The 15430-nt window shown below is 59.1% G+C and overlaps 1 protein-coding gene across 7 annotated transcripts; it reads right to left on the reverse strand.

Moving 5' to 3' along the window:
• Nucleotides 1–6910: 6910 nt before the first annotated feature.
• Nucleotides 6911–14921, reverse strand: ARRB2 (arrestin beta 2). Of its 7 annotated transcripts, none has more exons than XM_053212261.1 (15): nucleotides 14793–14921; nucleotides 12181–12211; nucleotides 11480–11540; nucleotides 11330–11374; nucleotides 10950–11146; nucleotides 10599–10658; nucleotides 10152–10219; nucleotides 9870–10005; nucleotides 9589–9673; nucleotides 9341–9413; nucleotides 8928–9065; nucleotides 8025–8108; nucleotides 7848–7927; nucleotides 7683–7770; nucleotides 6911–7389 (listed from the first exon to the last, which is right to left on the reverse strand). In XM_053212261.1, the coding sequence occupies exons 1-15, from the start codon at nucleotides 14813–14815 to the stop codon at nucleotides 7296–7298; spliced, it is 1263 nt and encodes a 420-aa protein (XP_053068236.1). In that variant the 5' UTR covers nucleotides 14816–14921; the 3' UTR covers nucleotides 6911–7295. The 7 variants fall into 7 exon arrangements, with proteins under 7 accessions (XP_053068236.1, XP_026903559.1, XP_026903557.1 ...); XM_027047758.2 differs by having other exon boundaries at nucleotides 7683–7737; nucleotides 14793–14920; XM_027047756.2 differs by lacking the exon at nucleotides 14793–14921 and adding an exon at nucleotides 14228–14786 and having other exon boundaries at nucleotides 7683–7737.
• Between the last annotated feature and the right edge of the window lie 509 nt (nucleotides 14922–15430).

A 15430-nucleotide genomic window follows, 5' to 3' on the forward strand; every position in this document is an offset into this window, starting at 1 on the left:
TTATGACCAGGTTTACCTTTTTTGGAAAGATCCACCTCGACGGCCTATGGAAGGTTCAGAATGAAGCTAGTTCACACGGGGTTAGCAAATGGAGACTTTCAGATCAACTCGGGGATCCGGCATTCAACTCCACTCCTTTTTAAAATCCTAATGAAATAACAAGGAGGATCGCTTTAAGGGGTCAAAGAGAGAGGGGAACTAATAGCAAAACTTTAGATAGAAGCTGGAAAACAGGATAAGTGGTAACCGATTTAGCAGTGAAGTGGTAATTAAGCCGGCAGTAAAGAAAACCCAAAAGCAACTTGATTCACTCTTTTTAGTAAATTTTTTAATGTTTGTTTATTTTTGAGAGAGAGACAGAGTGCGAGTTGGGGAGGGGCAGAGAGAGAGAGAGGGAGACACAGAATCTGAAGCAGGCTCCAGGCTCTGAGATGTCAGCGCAGAGCCCCACGCACAGGAACCTTGAGATCATGAGCAGAAGTCGGACGCTTAACCGACCGAGCCACCCAGGCACCCCAATGTTTATTTTTTTGAGAGGGAGAGAGAGAGAGCGAGCATGAGCGGGGCGGGGCAGAGAGAGAGGGGGACAGAGGATCCAAAGTGGGCTCTGAGCTGTCAGCACAGGGCCTGACACGGGGCTGGAACTCAATGAACCGCGAGATCATGACCTGAGCAGAAGTCAGACGCTTTACCGACTGAGCCACCCAGGCGCCCTGCAACTTGATTCACTCTTAAATTAATGGTATCATCATGCACAACTGGGGTAGCGGTGATACTAAAGTGAAGCGGGTTATTTGAGGTAGTTAGGACCCCCACCCCCACCTCCTGCCCAGTCTTTTCCTTACTGCATACATCTTTGCAGGTCCTCAACCCCATCCCGTTGCTGGAGGTTTCTTTGTTGAAGATGGAAACAGAGGGTCTTTGGTTCTGGAAGGCGCCCAGGGCACAGTTGTATTGAAAAACAAGATCAGGGGCGCCTGCCTGGCTCATTTGGAAGAGTGCACGACTCTTGATCTCTGGGTAGAGAGTTTGAGCCCCATGTTGGGTGTAGAGATTACTTAAATGGAGAAGTGTAAAAAAAAAAAAAACTTAAAAAAAAAATAAAACAAGGAAAGTGAGAATAAGTGAAGGTTTATGTACTGAGCCATTCCGATCTGGGATTCTGTCCTCCAGCTGCACTAAGATAGAGGCTAAGAATGCAATGACACAACAAAACAAAACTTCATTTTTCCCCAGAGAACGGTCCAGTGTGAGTAGTTCAGCACACTCCACGGATCATCCGAAGATCAAGGCCAGCCCTGCAACTCTGCCACTGTGTATCCCACAGTGTGGTCTGCAGGCCAGCAGTGCTGATGGTGTTGTTAGGAATGCAGATCTCAGGCCCAACCACAGAGTTTTGTTTTGTTTTGTTTTGTTTTGAGAGACAGTGTGAGCAGGGGAGGGGCAGAGAGAGAGGGAGCACAGAATCCGAAGCAGGCTCCAGGCTCCGAGCTGTCAGCACAGAGCCTGACGTGGGGCTTGAACTCATGGACCGTGAGATCATGACCTGAGTGAAAGTCAGATGCTCAACCGACTGAGCCACCCAGGCGCCCTCCCCCCCCCCCATTTTTTTTTTTTTTGGTAAGTTTATTTACTTATTTTGAGAGGGAGACAGGGAGAGAGAGAGAATCCCAAGCAGGCTCTGCGTCACCAGCACAGAGCCCGAGGTGGGGCTCAAACCCACAAACCGTGAAATCATGACTTGAGTCAAAACCAAGAGTTGGACACTCAACTGACTGAGCCGCCCGGGCACCCTCCCCCCGCCTCTCCCCAACCACAGAACTTCAGAATCAGTATCTGTGTTTGAAGGTGCTCAGGGGATGTGTGTGCACAGTGACATCCGAGGGGCCCTACTGCTCTGGGGCATCGCCATCTGCCCTGTCACAACTGGGCTGCTGATGTCCCTGGGTCGTAGCCGGCAGCGAGGGGCAAGAAGAAGTGGGGAGGGGGTGCACCCGGCTCAGAGGTCTGACTAGGAAGCAGCCCAGATTGTTTCTACTGACATTCCACTGAAGAAGACAGTCAGACAGCCTCACCCGGCTCCTGGATTCTAGGAAATCCAGTCCTTCCCCAGGTGGCCAGCTACCGTTCTTGAACATGTTAGGGGAGTCGTGGGCCTCACAACAGCCAGATTGAAGATGGAATAAAGACCTTAAGGTCTCAAAGTTCTCTACCCAGTTCCCTTTCTCAGGAGGTATTTAGAAGAAGACGTGGAAGAGGAAGATACGGGATCCAGGTCGTGGGGAAGGCCTTCAACACAGGAGAGGTGCAAACGGGAACACCAGCTGAGGGGAAGTCCAGGGTGACAGGCATGGAGAATGGCCCGCTCAGCCCGGAGCAGGTGAAGGAGGCTTCTGGAAGGCTGTCTTCATGGAGGGGAAGAGATAAGCGTCTGTTTTGTTTTGCACGTCCTGAGAGGATATATAGACTTTTGGGGGGAGAGTACAGGGCAGCCTTAGTGATGAATTCAGAGAAAAAGCAGATTCTTGAAATGATAGTTATTCAGGGGAAACTAGAAGAGAGAGAGATCATCGATATCCTGCGCGTGACAACTGTAGATGACGGATGTTTGAGCATAACAATGGAAATATTGAGTATTGACCCAACCACCCCCCCGAGGATGGGATGCCCGGGCAGGATGGCGAGGGTTCCCCGGCGGGGGGGAGGGGCAGACGGGAGCTCAGTCTTCACCTCGTGTGCTGGGACGCCGGTAGGTGATGCTTACAAATCAAGAAGTAGCAACAGAAGCACGTTGTTTGGAGATCTGGAGGTGAATACCGAAAGAAACATCCGAAGGGGGTGCAAGCGGTTGCCCGTGAGGAGAAAGGAGCCGGAGAGGGAAGGGGTATAGGCCTTGTTGCACCCAACTTCCTAAGCTGTGGGCACATATAACTTGGAAAATAACAGCGCAGTAAAAGTGAAATGGTAAGGAGGAAATGAATAGGGATTTGCTTTGTGTGGAAGAGTGTCTTTTCTCCGTGTCCTTCCTTCCTTGAATAGAAGCGACTTGTGAGGGTTTACGGACCTTGGAGGAAGAACCAGTAGAGAGGGGCAACGGTTGAAGTTGGGGGGGGGGTGGTTTGATGAATCAGGGTCTCAGAGGACTTGGGAGGGGAGAGATCTGAGCACAGGGGGAGGGATGAGCTTTGGACGGGAGAAGGCAGCTTGACCTTGGCTGTACAGAGAATCGGGATCGATGTCCGTGTTCGTGGGGAGGAGGCGGGACATTGAAATCATTCGTTCCCGTTAGCCTCATCTCCATGAACCACAGAAGGTTGTTCGCTATGAGCGTGAGGAAGGTTTGGAATGTAGTCAGTGGGACTTGAGCCCGAGAGGGAGGTGACCAGGAACACAGAGAGGGACGAAGGGTCATCAGGAATTGAGGGCCCAGCCGAGGTTAGAGACCAGAAACTGGCAGTGGCCCCAAATGTGTACCCAGTGCCCCGCAGTGTTGGCACGTAGCAGGTGTTAAGAAGCATTTGTTGAATGAACGAGTGAATGAATGAGTGAATGAACGAATGCATGTGGTTGTGTGATTTTTCTCTGGCAGCGCTCCCTGGCCCTGTGTTGGAGCAGGGCGCTCAGGGTGGTGGTTGGACAGAGCCGGGGGCTGGGTGGGGGCGGGTGTTGAGAGCAGGTGTTTGAAAGAGGTTGAGGGTGCTGATGAGATCCGGTTGGTATCGTGGGCTCCAAGTTCAGTCTGGAAAGAAAAGCTCCAATTGCAAGGGAGCAGAAGGGCCAAGAACTTTGCGACAAAAAACCCCAAGAAGCCAGTAAGAAGTGAATTATTAAAAATGTCAGAAGCAGGGGTACCTGGGTGGCTCAGTTGGTTGAGCATCCGGCTCTTGATTTGGGCCCAGGTCACGATCCCAGGGTCCTGGGATTGAGCCCCGTGTCGGGCTCCGCGCTGAGTGTGGATTCTCTCTGCCTCTGCCCCTCTCCCCTGCTTGCTCTCTCTCTCTGTCACTCAAATAAAAATAAAATATCAGAAACAAAATACTTTGAATGACTGCACAACATTGTGAGTGCACTGAATGCCACCGAACTGTATACTTTACAATGGTTAATTTTATGTTATATGAATTTTACCTTAGTAAAAAAAAAAAAAAAAATACCCTCTGCCAAAAAAAAAACCAAAAAAAAAAAAAAACCAAAACAAAAACCCTAGAAACAAATTCAAAAGATAATGACAAATCGGGAAAAATATTTACAAGATATATGACCAAGGCTCTATTTTTTTTAGTATAGAAGAGCCCTGAGGGTACATTAAAAATAAAGTGCCCCAATAAATTGGGTTTTATCCTCACTCATCATCAAACAAATGCAAATTAAAACTCAGATGATACCGTGTCTCTCACCTGCTTGATTGGTAGAATCCAAAAGACGCTCACCTTCTTTGACCCAGCAAGTCTGCTTTTAAGAAGTTGTCCTGGGGCGCCTGGGTGGCTCAGTCAGTTGGGTGTCCAGCTTCGGCTCAGGTCATGGTGTCGCGGTTCACAGGTTCGAGTCCTGCATCGGGCTCTGTGCTGACAGCTCAGAGCCTGGAGCCTGCTTCGGATTCTGTGTCTCCCCTTCTTTCTGCCCCTCCCCCACTCATGCTCTGTCTCCCTCTGTGTCTCGAAAATAAATAAACATTAAAAAAAAAAAAAAGAATGAGGGAGATCTATATGTATCGCTACAGAAAGGAATGCTCTCCCCGCCTCACCACCAGGGAAAAAGGCAGGTGTAGAAAAGGGCTCACGGTACGCTGCTGTCCGTTCAAAACAGTGCAAAATATGTATTCCACTCAGACAGGTGTGACTGAGTCTGAACAGCATCTTCGGAAGAATAACCAAGGAATGGGCGATAGTGATTCCTCTGGGAATGAGGAAGGGCTTGGCTGGGGATCAGGACCGGAGGGAGCCTTCTCTTCAGTTTAGCGTCGCATACGGTTCCGATGTTTGTTTGTTTAAATCATGTGCCCCTTTTTCCTTTTTAAAAACATTAAAAAACATAAAAAGCTTAAAAAAAAAAAGACACTGTTTCTCAAATTGTGTGTCAGTTCCCCAAATCCACACTGGTGGGTTCCTCCTGGGACCTGCCGAACCAGAGTCTGGGAAGGGAGAGCCTGGGGCTCCGCGTTTTCATTGTGCCTCCCAGAGGGCCCCGATCCCCCTGAGAAGGTCGAGAGGTCCGTGGGCCAACGAGCGAGCTCCCGGGAACCAGAGGGATGCCAGCGGTTCCTCCTCTGTGACCAAAGGCCAGGGTGGGCGGGGCGGCGGCCTCTGCAGAGGGGCGCACGAGGTCACTGGCGTTTTGACAGGACTCAGACCTGTGGGTAAACGGTGGTCTGACGTGAGGCGGTGAGCCGTAGGCTAGAGGCCTGTGTGAGCTGCCCCGCCGGCCCCCCAGCCCCATCTGGAACTACTCTGCCCTTGGCCATCTCTGCCCCTCAGTCCCTCTGGCCTCTTTTAGTGCCTGGAACGCGCCCTGTCCCTGCGCTCGCACTCGGTGCCCGGGATGCTCCGGCCCCTCTTCACCCGCGGGTTCCCTGCTCAAAGGTCACTTCCTCCCGGGAATCTTCCCCAGACCCCAGCCTGGGTCAGAACTCCCTGTCGCGCATTCTCGTGGCTCCTGTGCTGCTCCTTCAGAGCACACATGCTGTCATCAAATAACTAGGGAGTGGTTTCGTGTTTGCTTTGGTCCCTGCCACGCCCCTCTCCTAGGCCCGGCACCTAAGAGGGACTTAACGCCAAGATCTCGTTCATGGAACCGATGATTGGGCCTTAAGAGAAAAAGAGGAGGACGGGTGGGTGACAGAGTGGGTGACGGAGGCGAGGCACGCCAGTGGGGTGGTGTTCAGTCCCCGCCGCCCAGCCTGGGACAGTGGCCAAGCCTCAGGGAGTGCCTGATGAGCTCCAGGGGGCTGCCTCTGGGACCTGCCCACAGCGGTGACCCCCGCCGGCCGCCCAAGCCTTGGCTTCTGGGTTAGAATGAGGGTGGCCAGGCAGGCCCCGTGGGATGTCCGGTGAGGCTGGGGCGGGGGAGGCTCCCACCAAGCCCCAGGAACGGAGTGGGTGAGCAGTCACACAGCGGTGGAGATGGACACGCTGTCACAGCAGGTCACTGCACGGTCACATGTGTCAGCGGCGATAGGGAAGCGTCTGTCTGCCCAACTCCCAAGGGTGGCTGGTCTACAAGGAAGTGAGGTTTTTTTTTTTTTATTTTATTTCATTAAAATTTTTTTAATGTTTGAGAGAGAGAGAGAGAGAGAGAGAGAGAGCGAGCATGAGTGGGGGAAGGGCAGAGAGAGGGAAACACAGAATCCAAAGCAGGCTCCAGGCTCTGAGCTGTCAGCACAGAGCCCGATGCAGGGTTTGAACCCATGAGCTGTGAGATCCCGACCTGAGCTGAAGTCAGACGCTAAACTGACTGAGCCACCCAGGCGCCCCAAATTTTATTTCATTTTAGAGAAAGCAAGTGAGCAGGGAAGAGGGGCAGAGGGAGAGAATCTTAAGCAGGCTCCAAGCCCAACATGGGGCTCGATCCCACGACCCTGTGATCATGACCTGAGCTGAAATCAAGAGTCACGCTCGACCGACTGAGCCACCCAGGCGTCCCAGGAAGTGAGTTTCTATTTCCCCTACAAATGACTAAGTGTATTTCGTGGCTTTAGCAAACGGTACCTGTGAGTCTGGACTGACCGAGTCAGTTTCTGTGTTGCCCTTGGAACACAGTCACAGCCCATTCGATGGGACGTTTATTGACAAGCCTTGTGCCCGGCACTGTGCCGGGACACAGGAGAGGCTGGCTGGGTGCTCGGCCACGAGCACAAGTCACAGACGAGCACCTGTGTGCCCTCAGCAGCTGCACAGAAAGCACATACACTCGCGCCTATTAAAACGTTTATTTTCTTCTTTATGCTCAGAAACAAAGAAGTGGCCTCGCCCCCCACCCCAGGGTCTCCTCTTGAAGGAGAAGGAGGCAGAGTGTGTGTGTGTGTGTGGGGGGGGGGGGATGTCGGATGTGGGAGCTCTCTCCCCTTCTCCCTACTGTCATTCCCCTTTCCAGGACCCCCTCCAGAAGATGCAGGTTTGAGCCACCGGCTGGGGGGGCTGTGGAGGCACAGCTGGGGTCCAACAAGTAATGCCCACGGTCAACAAGAGAAGGGTCCAGTGCGTGTCCGGGAGCCACAGGCGAGGGAGGACGGAGGGGTCCACCAAGGACTCGGTGCTGAGCGCAGGGAGGGCGGCCGGCCCCGCCCCCTCCCCCCCCCTCTAGCAGAACTGGTCCTCGTAATCCTCGTCCTTCATCCCCTTCAGCCGCAGGCGGGCGAAGTCCTCGAACACGATGTCGTCGTCTGTGGCGTAGCTTGACGGTGGGAAGCAGGGGTGAGGTGAGGGCTCAAGACCCTCTTCTCGGTGCCCCCGCCGCCCTCCCAGAGACAGGGGGGGCCCCAGCAGCAACAGGACTGGTCGTGTGGGCGAGAAGAGACAAAGAAGGGACGGTGGCAGGCAGCCTCCCACGGAAGGCTAGGCCCTGGGGAGGTGATGTTCCAGCCCTCGCCCGCCCCCACAGGGGACCACGGGGAGAGGGCAGGTCTGGGAGTCCCGGAATCCCTGTCCAAAGGGCTCAGACTAGGAAGGCAGGGGAGGGTCTCTTACTTGGTGTCAAATTCAATGAGGTTGGTGTCCACGGGGGCGTCTGTCTCAGGAGCAGCTGAGGCGAGGAGAGGGGGCGGGTGGGTGGGTGCCGGAAGGGCCAGCTTTTCTCCACCGGCCTGGCTTCAGGCCGTCCCTTTGGGGGCTCAGGGTGGGTGGCATACTCACCTGTCTGGGGCCTGGGGAGGGTGATGTGATCGTGGGGCTTGGGGTGCATGAGGACAAAAGGCAGCTCCACAGAGACATCCCTGGGTTGTGGGGGGGGGGGGGGGAGACGCAGCATGAGGGGCCAGCACGGCCACGCCCGGGAAACAGTGCGACCCCGCGCTGCCCCGCCGCACTCACCCGCCACGAGCCACCACCAGCTTCACCTTGACCCTGTAGGACACCAGGATTCCCAGCACCTCCTTGTTGGCGCCCTCCTTCACGCTGCAATCAGGGGGAGGAGCTAGACCACGGCCTCCCCGCACCCCTGCGCCCCGAGGTCTCCCCTGCGGGCTCCCATCAGTGTCCGGGCGCTGGCCGCCAGGGCTGTGCTGTCCTCACGGCCGAGCACCCCTCTGCACAGAACCCTCTGGTGGCTTCTCATCGCTCGCAGTAGAAGCTGAAGTCCTTGTGACCTGACCGTCCGCGCTGTCTAGTTCTGTTACCCTGACCCCACCCCGACCCCTGTCCTGTGGTTCGCTGTCACCACGCTGGCCTCCGGCCCGCTGTGTGTGCTCATGCAGCGTGCCCTCGCACACGGGTGCCAGTGCTGGGGGGGGGGGGGGCGGGGGAGAACAGGACCCAGCCCGACTGCGAAGCTGTGGCCGTTGGGGGCTGCCCCCGCCCAGAGGTGCCACAGCCCCTCCCTCTTGCTTCCTCCCACAGACCGGGCCCGGGGCCACCTTGGAGTGGGACTGCCGCTCCCTCTGCCCGGAACACCCCTTCCTTGCGTAGGCACGACTCCTGTGCCTCTGGGTCCTTACTCCGAATTCACATCTGGGTTATGCCTTCCCCAGCCACCCTGCTTAAAGTTAACACCCCCCCCGACCCACACCCCTGCCTTGTATCTGTCTTCTCTGCCTTGCTTTTTCTCAACGCCGGTCTCCGATCTGCCCGCCCGCCCTGCCTAGCATCTCCGGTCTGTCCTGTGCCCGGACACAGCCCTGGCTCCCAGGACAGAGCCCGAGGCGCAGCCGGCACTGACCGCGCCAGTGGCTCCTGGTCTGCAGGACAACCCCCTGCCCCCACCCCGCCCCCCCTCACATGGTGCTGGAAGCCAGGTTGGTGTCCTCGTGTTTGAGCTTCCCGTCCAGGGCAAGACCCCGCTTCTCCCGGTTGTCGCTGAGCAGCGGGGTGATGGTGTAGACCTTGCAGAACGTGGAGCTGGGCGACACCTGGTCACTGGGGAGCGGGGGCGAGAGGACGAGGCTCCAGGAGGGGCCGGGCCAGGTGACGAGGTCGCTCCCACCCCCGGGGGCTTCGACCCCACGCCAGCCCTTCTCCCTTTGGGCACAGCTCGACCCGCCCAAGGAAACGAACGGCTCAGAGCCACCAGCCTGCGGAGGGAAGGCCCCCGTAGGTGGAGACAGTTGGGGACAACGCCATCCCCACCTCACACCCTCCGGGGCCTGCTGTTCTGCTCTGAGGCGGGGGCCCGAGGCCATTCTGATACTCACTCTTGTTCGATCTGAGCCACAGGACACTTGTACTGGGCGGTGCTGAAGAGGCAGATGTCGGCATACTGTCTCACTGTGGGGTGGGGGTGGGGGGTTCAGCGGCTGAGCAGGGGGCGCAGACTGCCGCCCGCCGCACTCGGACCACCAGCCGGCCCCCTGCCGCCCCCCGGCTGGACCTCTCACGTCAGGGTATGTCCTGGGGCTGAAAATCGCTCCCCCGAGACCCCCTTCAATCCCCCACCTCCTACCAGAGACTTTGATCTTCTTGACGGTCTTGGTGGAGTTGTTGGTGACGTGGACGTTGACGTTCAGGGGCTCCCCGTGGTAGTACAGCTTTTGAGGGGATGCGGTCGATTTTTGCGGGTCCCTGTTATTAGCGTGCCCCCCTCCCGCCACGCAGACACGTGGCTCCCTCTTCCTCTAAACCCAGGCCCAAGCCCGGTGGACGTGCGGCCCTGACATGCGGCTGCAGCCCTCCCCCGGGGATCCCTCTGCACTGTAGCACCTGCGTCACCCTCCTGCACCCCACCTCCTTGTCCAGGGATGCCTCGAGGTGCAGGGACCGGTCAGACATGAGGAAGTGGCGTGTGGTTTCTGCTGAGGGCTGGGGGCCAGGTTTCTCTGGGGCAAATTGCACCTTTCGGATCACCAGCCGCACTGAGTTCCTGGGGGTGGGGAGGAGGGGTGGGAGGGGCCGGGCCTCAGACACCCAGACCGGCCCCCCCCTCCCCCGCCCCCCCCTCCCCCGGGCCTGGGGCTCCTGGGAGAGGGGAGGACACGATCAAACCATACAGGGGCTCAGTTCCCTCACCTTTTGTGGCTTTTCTCTTCTAGCGATTTGGCACAGAAGGCTCGAATCTCAAAGTCTACTCCACAGGCCTCAGGAGGAGGAGAAAAGGTCACGTCTTACACAAGGTCTCCTCTGCCACCGCGCCCTTCCTTCCCTCCTCTTCATCGGGGACTCTTGCCCCATCACAGTCTGAGGAGTGTGGGGCCTGGGGCTCCGTCCCCCCGCCTCTGCTAAAGGCCCAGTACCTGGCCGAGTGAGCCCCGGGGCTGTTCCGGGTGAGCCCCCATACTCCCCATGGGCGTGCAGCTCCCGAGTCACACGTGAGCGGTGACCCTCCCACACACACCGTATTTCCCCTGGGGACAGTTCCCACCCTGCTTCTCCCTGACAGCCCCCTCTCGGGTGTGCCCCAGGCTCCTACTGGGCCCTGTTCTGTCCCAGGAGCCCTCAGAGCCTTTCCTGCTGTACCTTCCCCGTGTCCTCTGGGCCCGGCTGCAGCGTGACGGAGCAGGGCAGGTTCTGGGGGATCTGCAGCAGAGGAAAGGGGAGGCTTTAGTTCCCCCAGAGAGCCCCCAAATCTCTCTCCCAGTCTCAGCTCAGAGGCTGGAGGAGGCCGGGGGGTGAGAAAGTAAGAAGGAAGGGGCCCCTGGGAGGAGACAGAGACACGGGCTTCCTGAAGGCAGGCAGAGTGAGGGAGGTGGGTCTGCTCCCCCTCCCACCCTTCTTCTAGATCTGCACCTGACAGGCAGGCCTGGCCACCCCCTCCCCCCACCTCAGTCCCAGACCCCTTGCCCTGCAGAGGGTGAGGGGCGTCCTCACTGTGAAAAAAAAGGGGTGGGCGTGCTGGCCCAGCTTCCTCAGCAGCCGGTCCTGAAGGCGGGTGGGGGGCCGGGGCGGGTTGGGCATGGGGGGGAAGGCCTGGTAGGTGGCGATGAACAGGTCTTTGCGGAAGGACAGGCCCAGCACGTCCAGGTCCTCGCGGCCATAGCGGAAGGCGCAGGTGAGGGTCACGAACACTGGCGAGGGAGGGCCGGGCGGGGCGGTCAGGGCCCCCCCTTCCCCAGCCCCCCAGCACCTAGCCGCAGCGGCTCCTTCCTGGGCAGCGCGAAACCTGCCCGAGTCCCACTCCCACTGCCTTCTCCGCCCTCTTTCTGGGGCTCCGTCCTCCTCTGCCGCCCCGACCTCCCCTCGGCCGGTACCTTTGCGGTCCTTCAAGTAGTCAGGGTCCACGAGCACCACGCCATCTGGGAAAGGGACGCCACTGCATGAGCTCATTTCCTGTCAGGGCCTCTCCTCCATCCCTCGGCCCGGGGACTTCTTCCCCTCTTGGGGGACATGGGCACACTTACCTACGGGGTCCACTCTGTCCAGGTGGTCTACAAAGTCCCGCTTGCCCAAGTACACGGTGAGCTGAGGATGCAGAAGGGACACAGGGAAGACAGGGCAGGCGGGTGCGGGGCAGCAGAACCCTGGAGGGGCCGTCCTGCCCATGGCCTCCCCAGGCTGGGGTGTCCCCCGGGGTTTCCTTCAGAGCGGGGGACAATAGTGGGGTTTCCCAGACTACCCGACCTTGAGGCTTTTGTTACACCTCTGCCCACAAGTCAAGCAAGTGTGTGTGTGTGTGCGCGCGTGTGCATGTGTGCGTGTGTGTATGTGGGGTGGGGTGGTGGGGCTTGGGGAGGACTTGCCCCAGGCAGCCAGTTAGAAAGCAGGCTGTGGTGTCACTCCTCTGGGATACACAGGCCATAGCCTGGGGGGTGCTAACTGTTCCCACCCCAGGCACCCTGAGCTCGGCTCCTAAGAGGGTCACAGCTGGGGCTTGGGGCTCCTCCCCCTTCATCTGGCCTCAGGCCGGTCCCCACCCAGCCCGTGGCTGAGTGCAGGGGCGAGCAGCCTTTGGGGCGGCAAGGGGCTTCAGGAGGGAAGGAAGTGGGCTCTCAGCTGTCACAGGAAGTGGGGGCTAGAGGTTGGGGATCATCTAGGCGCGGGCCGGGCCTTGCTCGGGCCCACAGAGGGCTGGGAGGAGAAGCAGCATGGCAGACCGACTCACCTTGCAGTTAGGGCTCGACTTCTTGAAGACCCTAACAAAACAGAAAGGGAAGCCCCACTGCCTCCGTCAGACTCGGCAGGGACCTCCTGAGCCGGCCTGAGAAGCAGGGTTCGCCCGCCCCCAGGATTCAGCCCGGAGGCTTCCGGGCTTTGCCAGCCCTACCCCTCCCACTTCTCACCAGAAGGGCGGCCATGGGTCCTTAATGTTCCCGGCCCCCCCCTCCTCCGTGCACTCTCACTCTAGGTCCCCTCCTGTGGCAGTCAGTAGTCACTGGTTGCCCAGAAACCACCCAGGCTCTTCCCAGAGGACATCCCCCGGAGGGACCCGAATAGGCAGGTGGTAGTTGTGTCGGTCTAAGACCGAACCCTCCACCTGTCTTCTCTGGGCTCCAGAGACAGCCAGGGTACCTGGAGGGCAGTGGCCCTGGCTTTCGCTCCTGAAATGGTTTCTACCTGGAGGCACTACTTAAGCGCGGCCCTACTCCGTTAACCTCCAAGGGTTCCCCATCCCTGATCTCAGCAGCCTCGAAGCTCACTTGTCTTTGAAGGCCGAGCCCAGATATCACCTCCTCCAGAAGGCAGAGCCAGCGCGGACTCCCGTTACCCCCCTTTTTTCGGGGGGTTCCCGTCACACTTGCTGATGTTTCACTGGTGGTAAAACTTGTGATAGCGTGTCCAGGCAGTTAGCTGTGGACCATGTGTCACTAGGTAGACCGTGGACGTCACAGACCTCATCCAGTCGGGCATCCCCGGCACAATGCCCACCGGACCATGAAGATGATGGTGCGGGCTGACATTTAGCGGGGGCATGTGTTATCTCATTTAATAGTCTTAGCAACCCAACGATGGAGGGCCTAACGGTTCTATTTCACAGGTGAGGAAAAACGAGGGCACAGGAGAGGGGAAGGATTTTGCCTAAGGCCCCAGAGCAAGTAAATGGTGGGATTCAGATAAATCAGAGGCAGTCTGGCTCTGAGCCCATGCTCTTTGTCAGGAAGCCGTTACACTCTCCTGTCTCTGCAGTTGGGCTTAAGTTCCTTGAGTTGAGGGGGATTCTCGCTTCCCAGAGCTGAAACGCTCGAAGCCCGGACTCTACCCGTTGCTGAGAGGGTAGGTAGGTGTCCAGAGACCCCTGTGCTCTGGCCACTTGCGGGCCTGACGTCACTTATCCCAATCCGCTCAGCCGCGATCCCTGGAAGGGTCCTCGGATCTCCTGCCAACTGGCCCATCCTTCCTCCAACCCTGCCTTCTCCCCACCTAGTTTTGCTCTTACAACTTCACTTCCCCCTTCTTCCCAGAAGGTCAAGATATCCAAAGGCCATAAGGCAAAGGGTATGGAAGTCCCTGGGTATCCCCATGCAATAAGGGAGAGTAAGCGCTGATACGGCGGCAGCTAGAATAAAGCACCCCCTCTTGACCCAACCGAGGCTGGCCAAGGAGGCAGATCATGGGGGTGACCGGAGGGGGCCCGCAGAAGCAGATGTTCTCTCCGTTTCCTGTGCCCAGAACTGGATGGGGGTGGCGGGAATTGTGCCAAGTCAGCAGTCCCCCCTCTGGTCCATCCATTCCCCTCCCTGAACCACATAACGGAAATTGGGGGCCTCCCTCAAGTCAGCGACTTCCCCTTTTTCCGGGGGGTGTTTGAGCCCTGATCCGGGACATCAGGCCTCCCTCTGGTCATCTCTCTCCACTACTGCTCGACTTGCTGCTCAGAAGCCTGGGTTCTCCTACTCTGTGGCTGGGGAGCGGCGGGGCTCCTGTGATCATCTTTGGTGGAACAAGTGACAGCCTGGTACCAGGACCCTGTTCCCGATCCCTTCTGGACAGAGGCACACAGCCCCAATCTTCTCCTCTTTTCCTCCTGCACCCCAGGGACTCAGGCATTCACCCACTGCCCCCTTGGGGGTGCTGGGCCACAACAGGAAGTGGATTTTGCTAGAGACCAAAAAAGAGAACTCGGGGTATCAGTGGAAGGAAGGAGCCTCGATTGCACAGAAAACATCCGGGGAGTGGATGGCGTGCCCAGGGCAGATACTGGCTTCCCTCACCTCCGGGAAGAGGAGTGAGGCCCAGAAGCGGGGAGGGTCGTCATGCACTCCGCTCCCCCAAGATGAAGCTGTTGCTCCTGGCAACCTGGGGTAAGGCAGAAGTTTGGAAGCAGAGCCACCTGGCCCTTGGGACAGCCCGACTGCCCGTGGGGCATTGGACAGGAGGCTTTCCAGCAGCTCGGGACGAGTCTGGGGAGGGGGGATCCCCTCCCGGCATCCAGCCTTCCCATACCCGACCCCTCGGGGCTGGCCACCTGCTCCTCCTTCCTCCGCCCCTGCATCGCAGCCGGCACCGGAGAGCCCAGTCGTTCGGCCCCCACATCCCTACGAGAACCCAGGCGCCGGTTTCCTGGTCCCCTTCAGCCCTCGCTTTCTGCACAGGGGCCCGGCATGCGTCCCCCTCGTTATCCTCGAGGACCTGGGCGTGCGGCCCTGGATGGCTGCCCCCTAGGGACCCAGGCGTCCGGCCCCCGGATTCTCTCCCGGGTGTCCTTGTCTGGGGACCGTCCCGGCACCAGCTCCGAGCCGCCGCCCACGTCCCGCCGCGTGGCCCCACCTCCCTTACCTGGTGCCCGGTTTCTCCCCCATGGTGCGCGCGCCCGCCGCCCGCCCGGTCCGCGGCTCGCTCGCAGCCTCGCAGCCCTGCTGCCAGGTCCCCGCTCCTCCCCGCGCCACTGCGCACGCGCGGCTCTTTCTCCTCCCGCCCCTCCGGCCCCCCTCCGGGCCCGGGGAACCGCGGCCAGATGCGTCAGCCCGGCTTGCGCGCGCCGCGCCGCCGCCCGCCCCCTCCGCTCAGACCCGCGCGCTGATTGGCTCCGCCCCCGCGCCCGCCCCTCCGCAGCCCCTCCCGCCGTCCCGAGCGGTAGGAAGGGGCGGGGGTCCCTCCCGCGCGCGCGGTCCCCGCTCCCGGCTCTGCCCGCCCATCTCTCCGCCCCTCCGCACCCGCTTAGGAACTATTGGGCCCTCTGGAACGACGGCGCCCGCCTGCCGGGAGCTTAGAGCCCGCTGATTGGTTCCCCGCGTCCAGGACGCGGCGAGGGTCCCCTCCCCTTTGTTTGCTTTCTCGGCGGCGGCGGCGGAGGCGAGGGAGGCGGCGGGGGCGGAGGAGCGGGCGCCGGCACAGTCTGGGAAGGAGGGCTCGGGGACGCACACGTGGGTGAGCGGTTCCAGTTGCGTGATGCTCGCTTCAGCGCGCGCCGCTCG

This window comes from Acinonyx jubatus, chromosome E1, assembly GCF_027475565.1.
Source record: "Acinonyx jubatus isolate Ajub_Pintada_27869175 chromosome E1, VMU_Ajub_asm_v1.0, whole genome shotgun sequence".
Lineage (NCBI taxonomy): Eukaryota > Metazoa > Chordata > Mammalia > Carnivora > Felidae > Acinonyx > Acinonyx jubatus.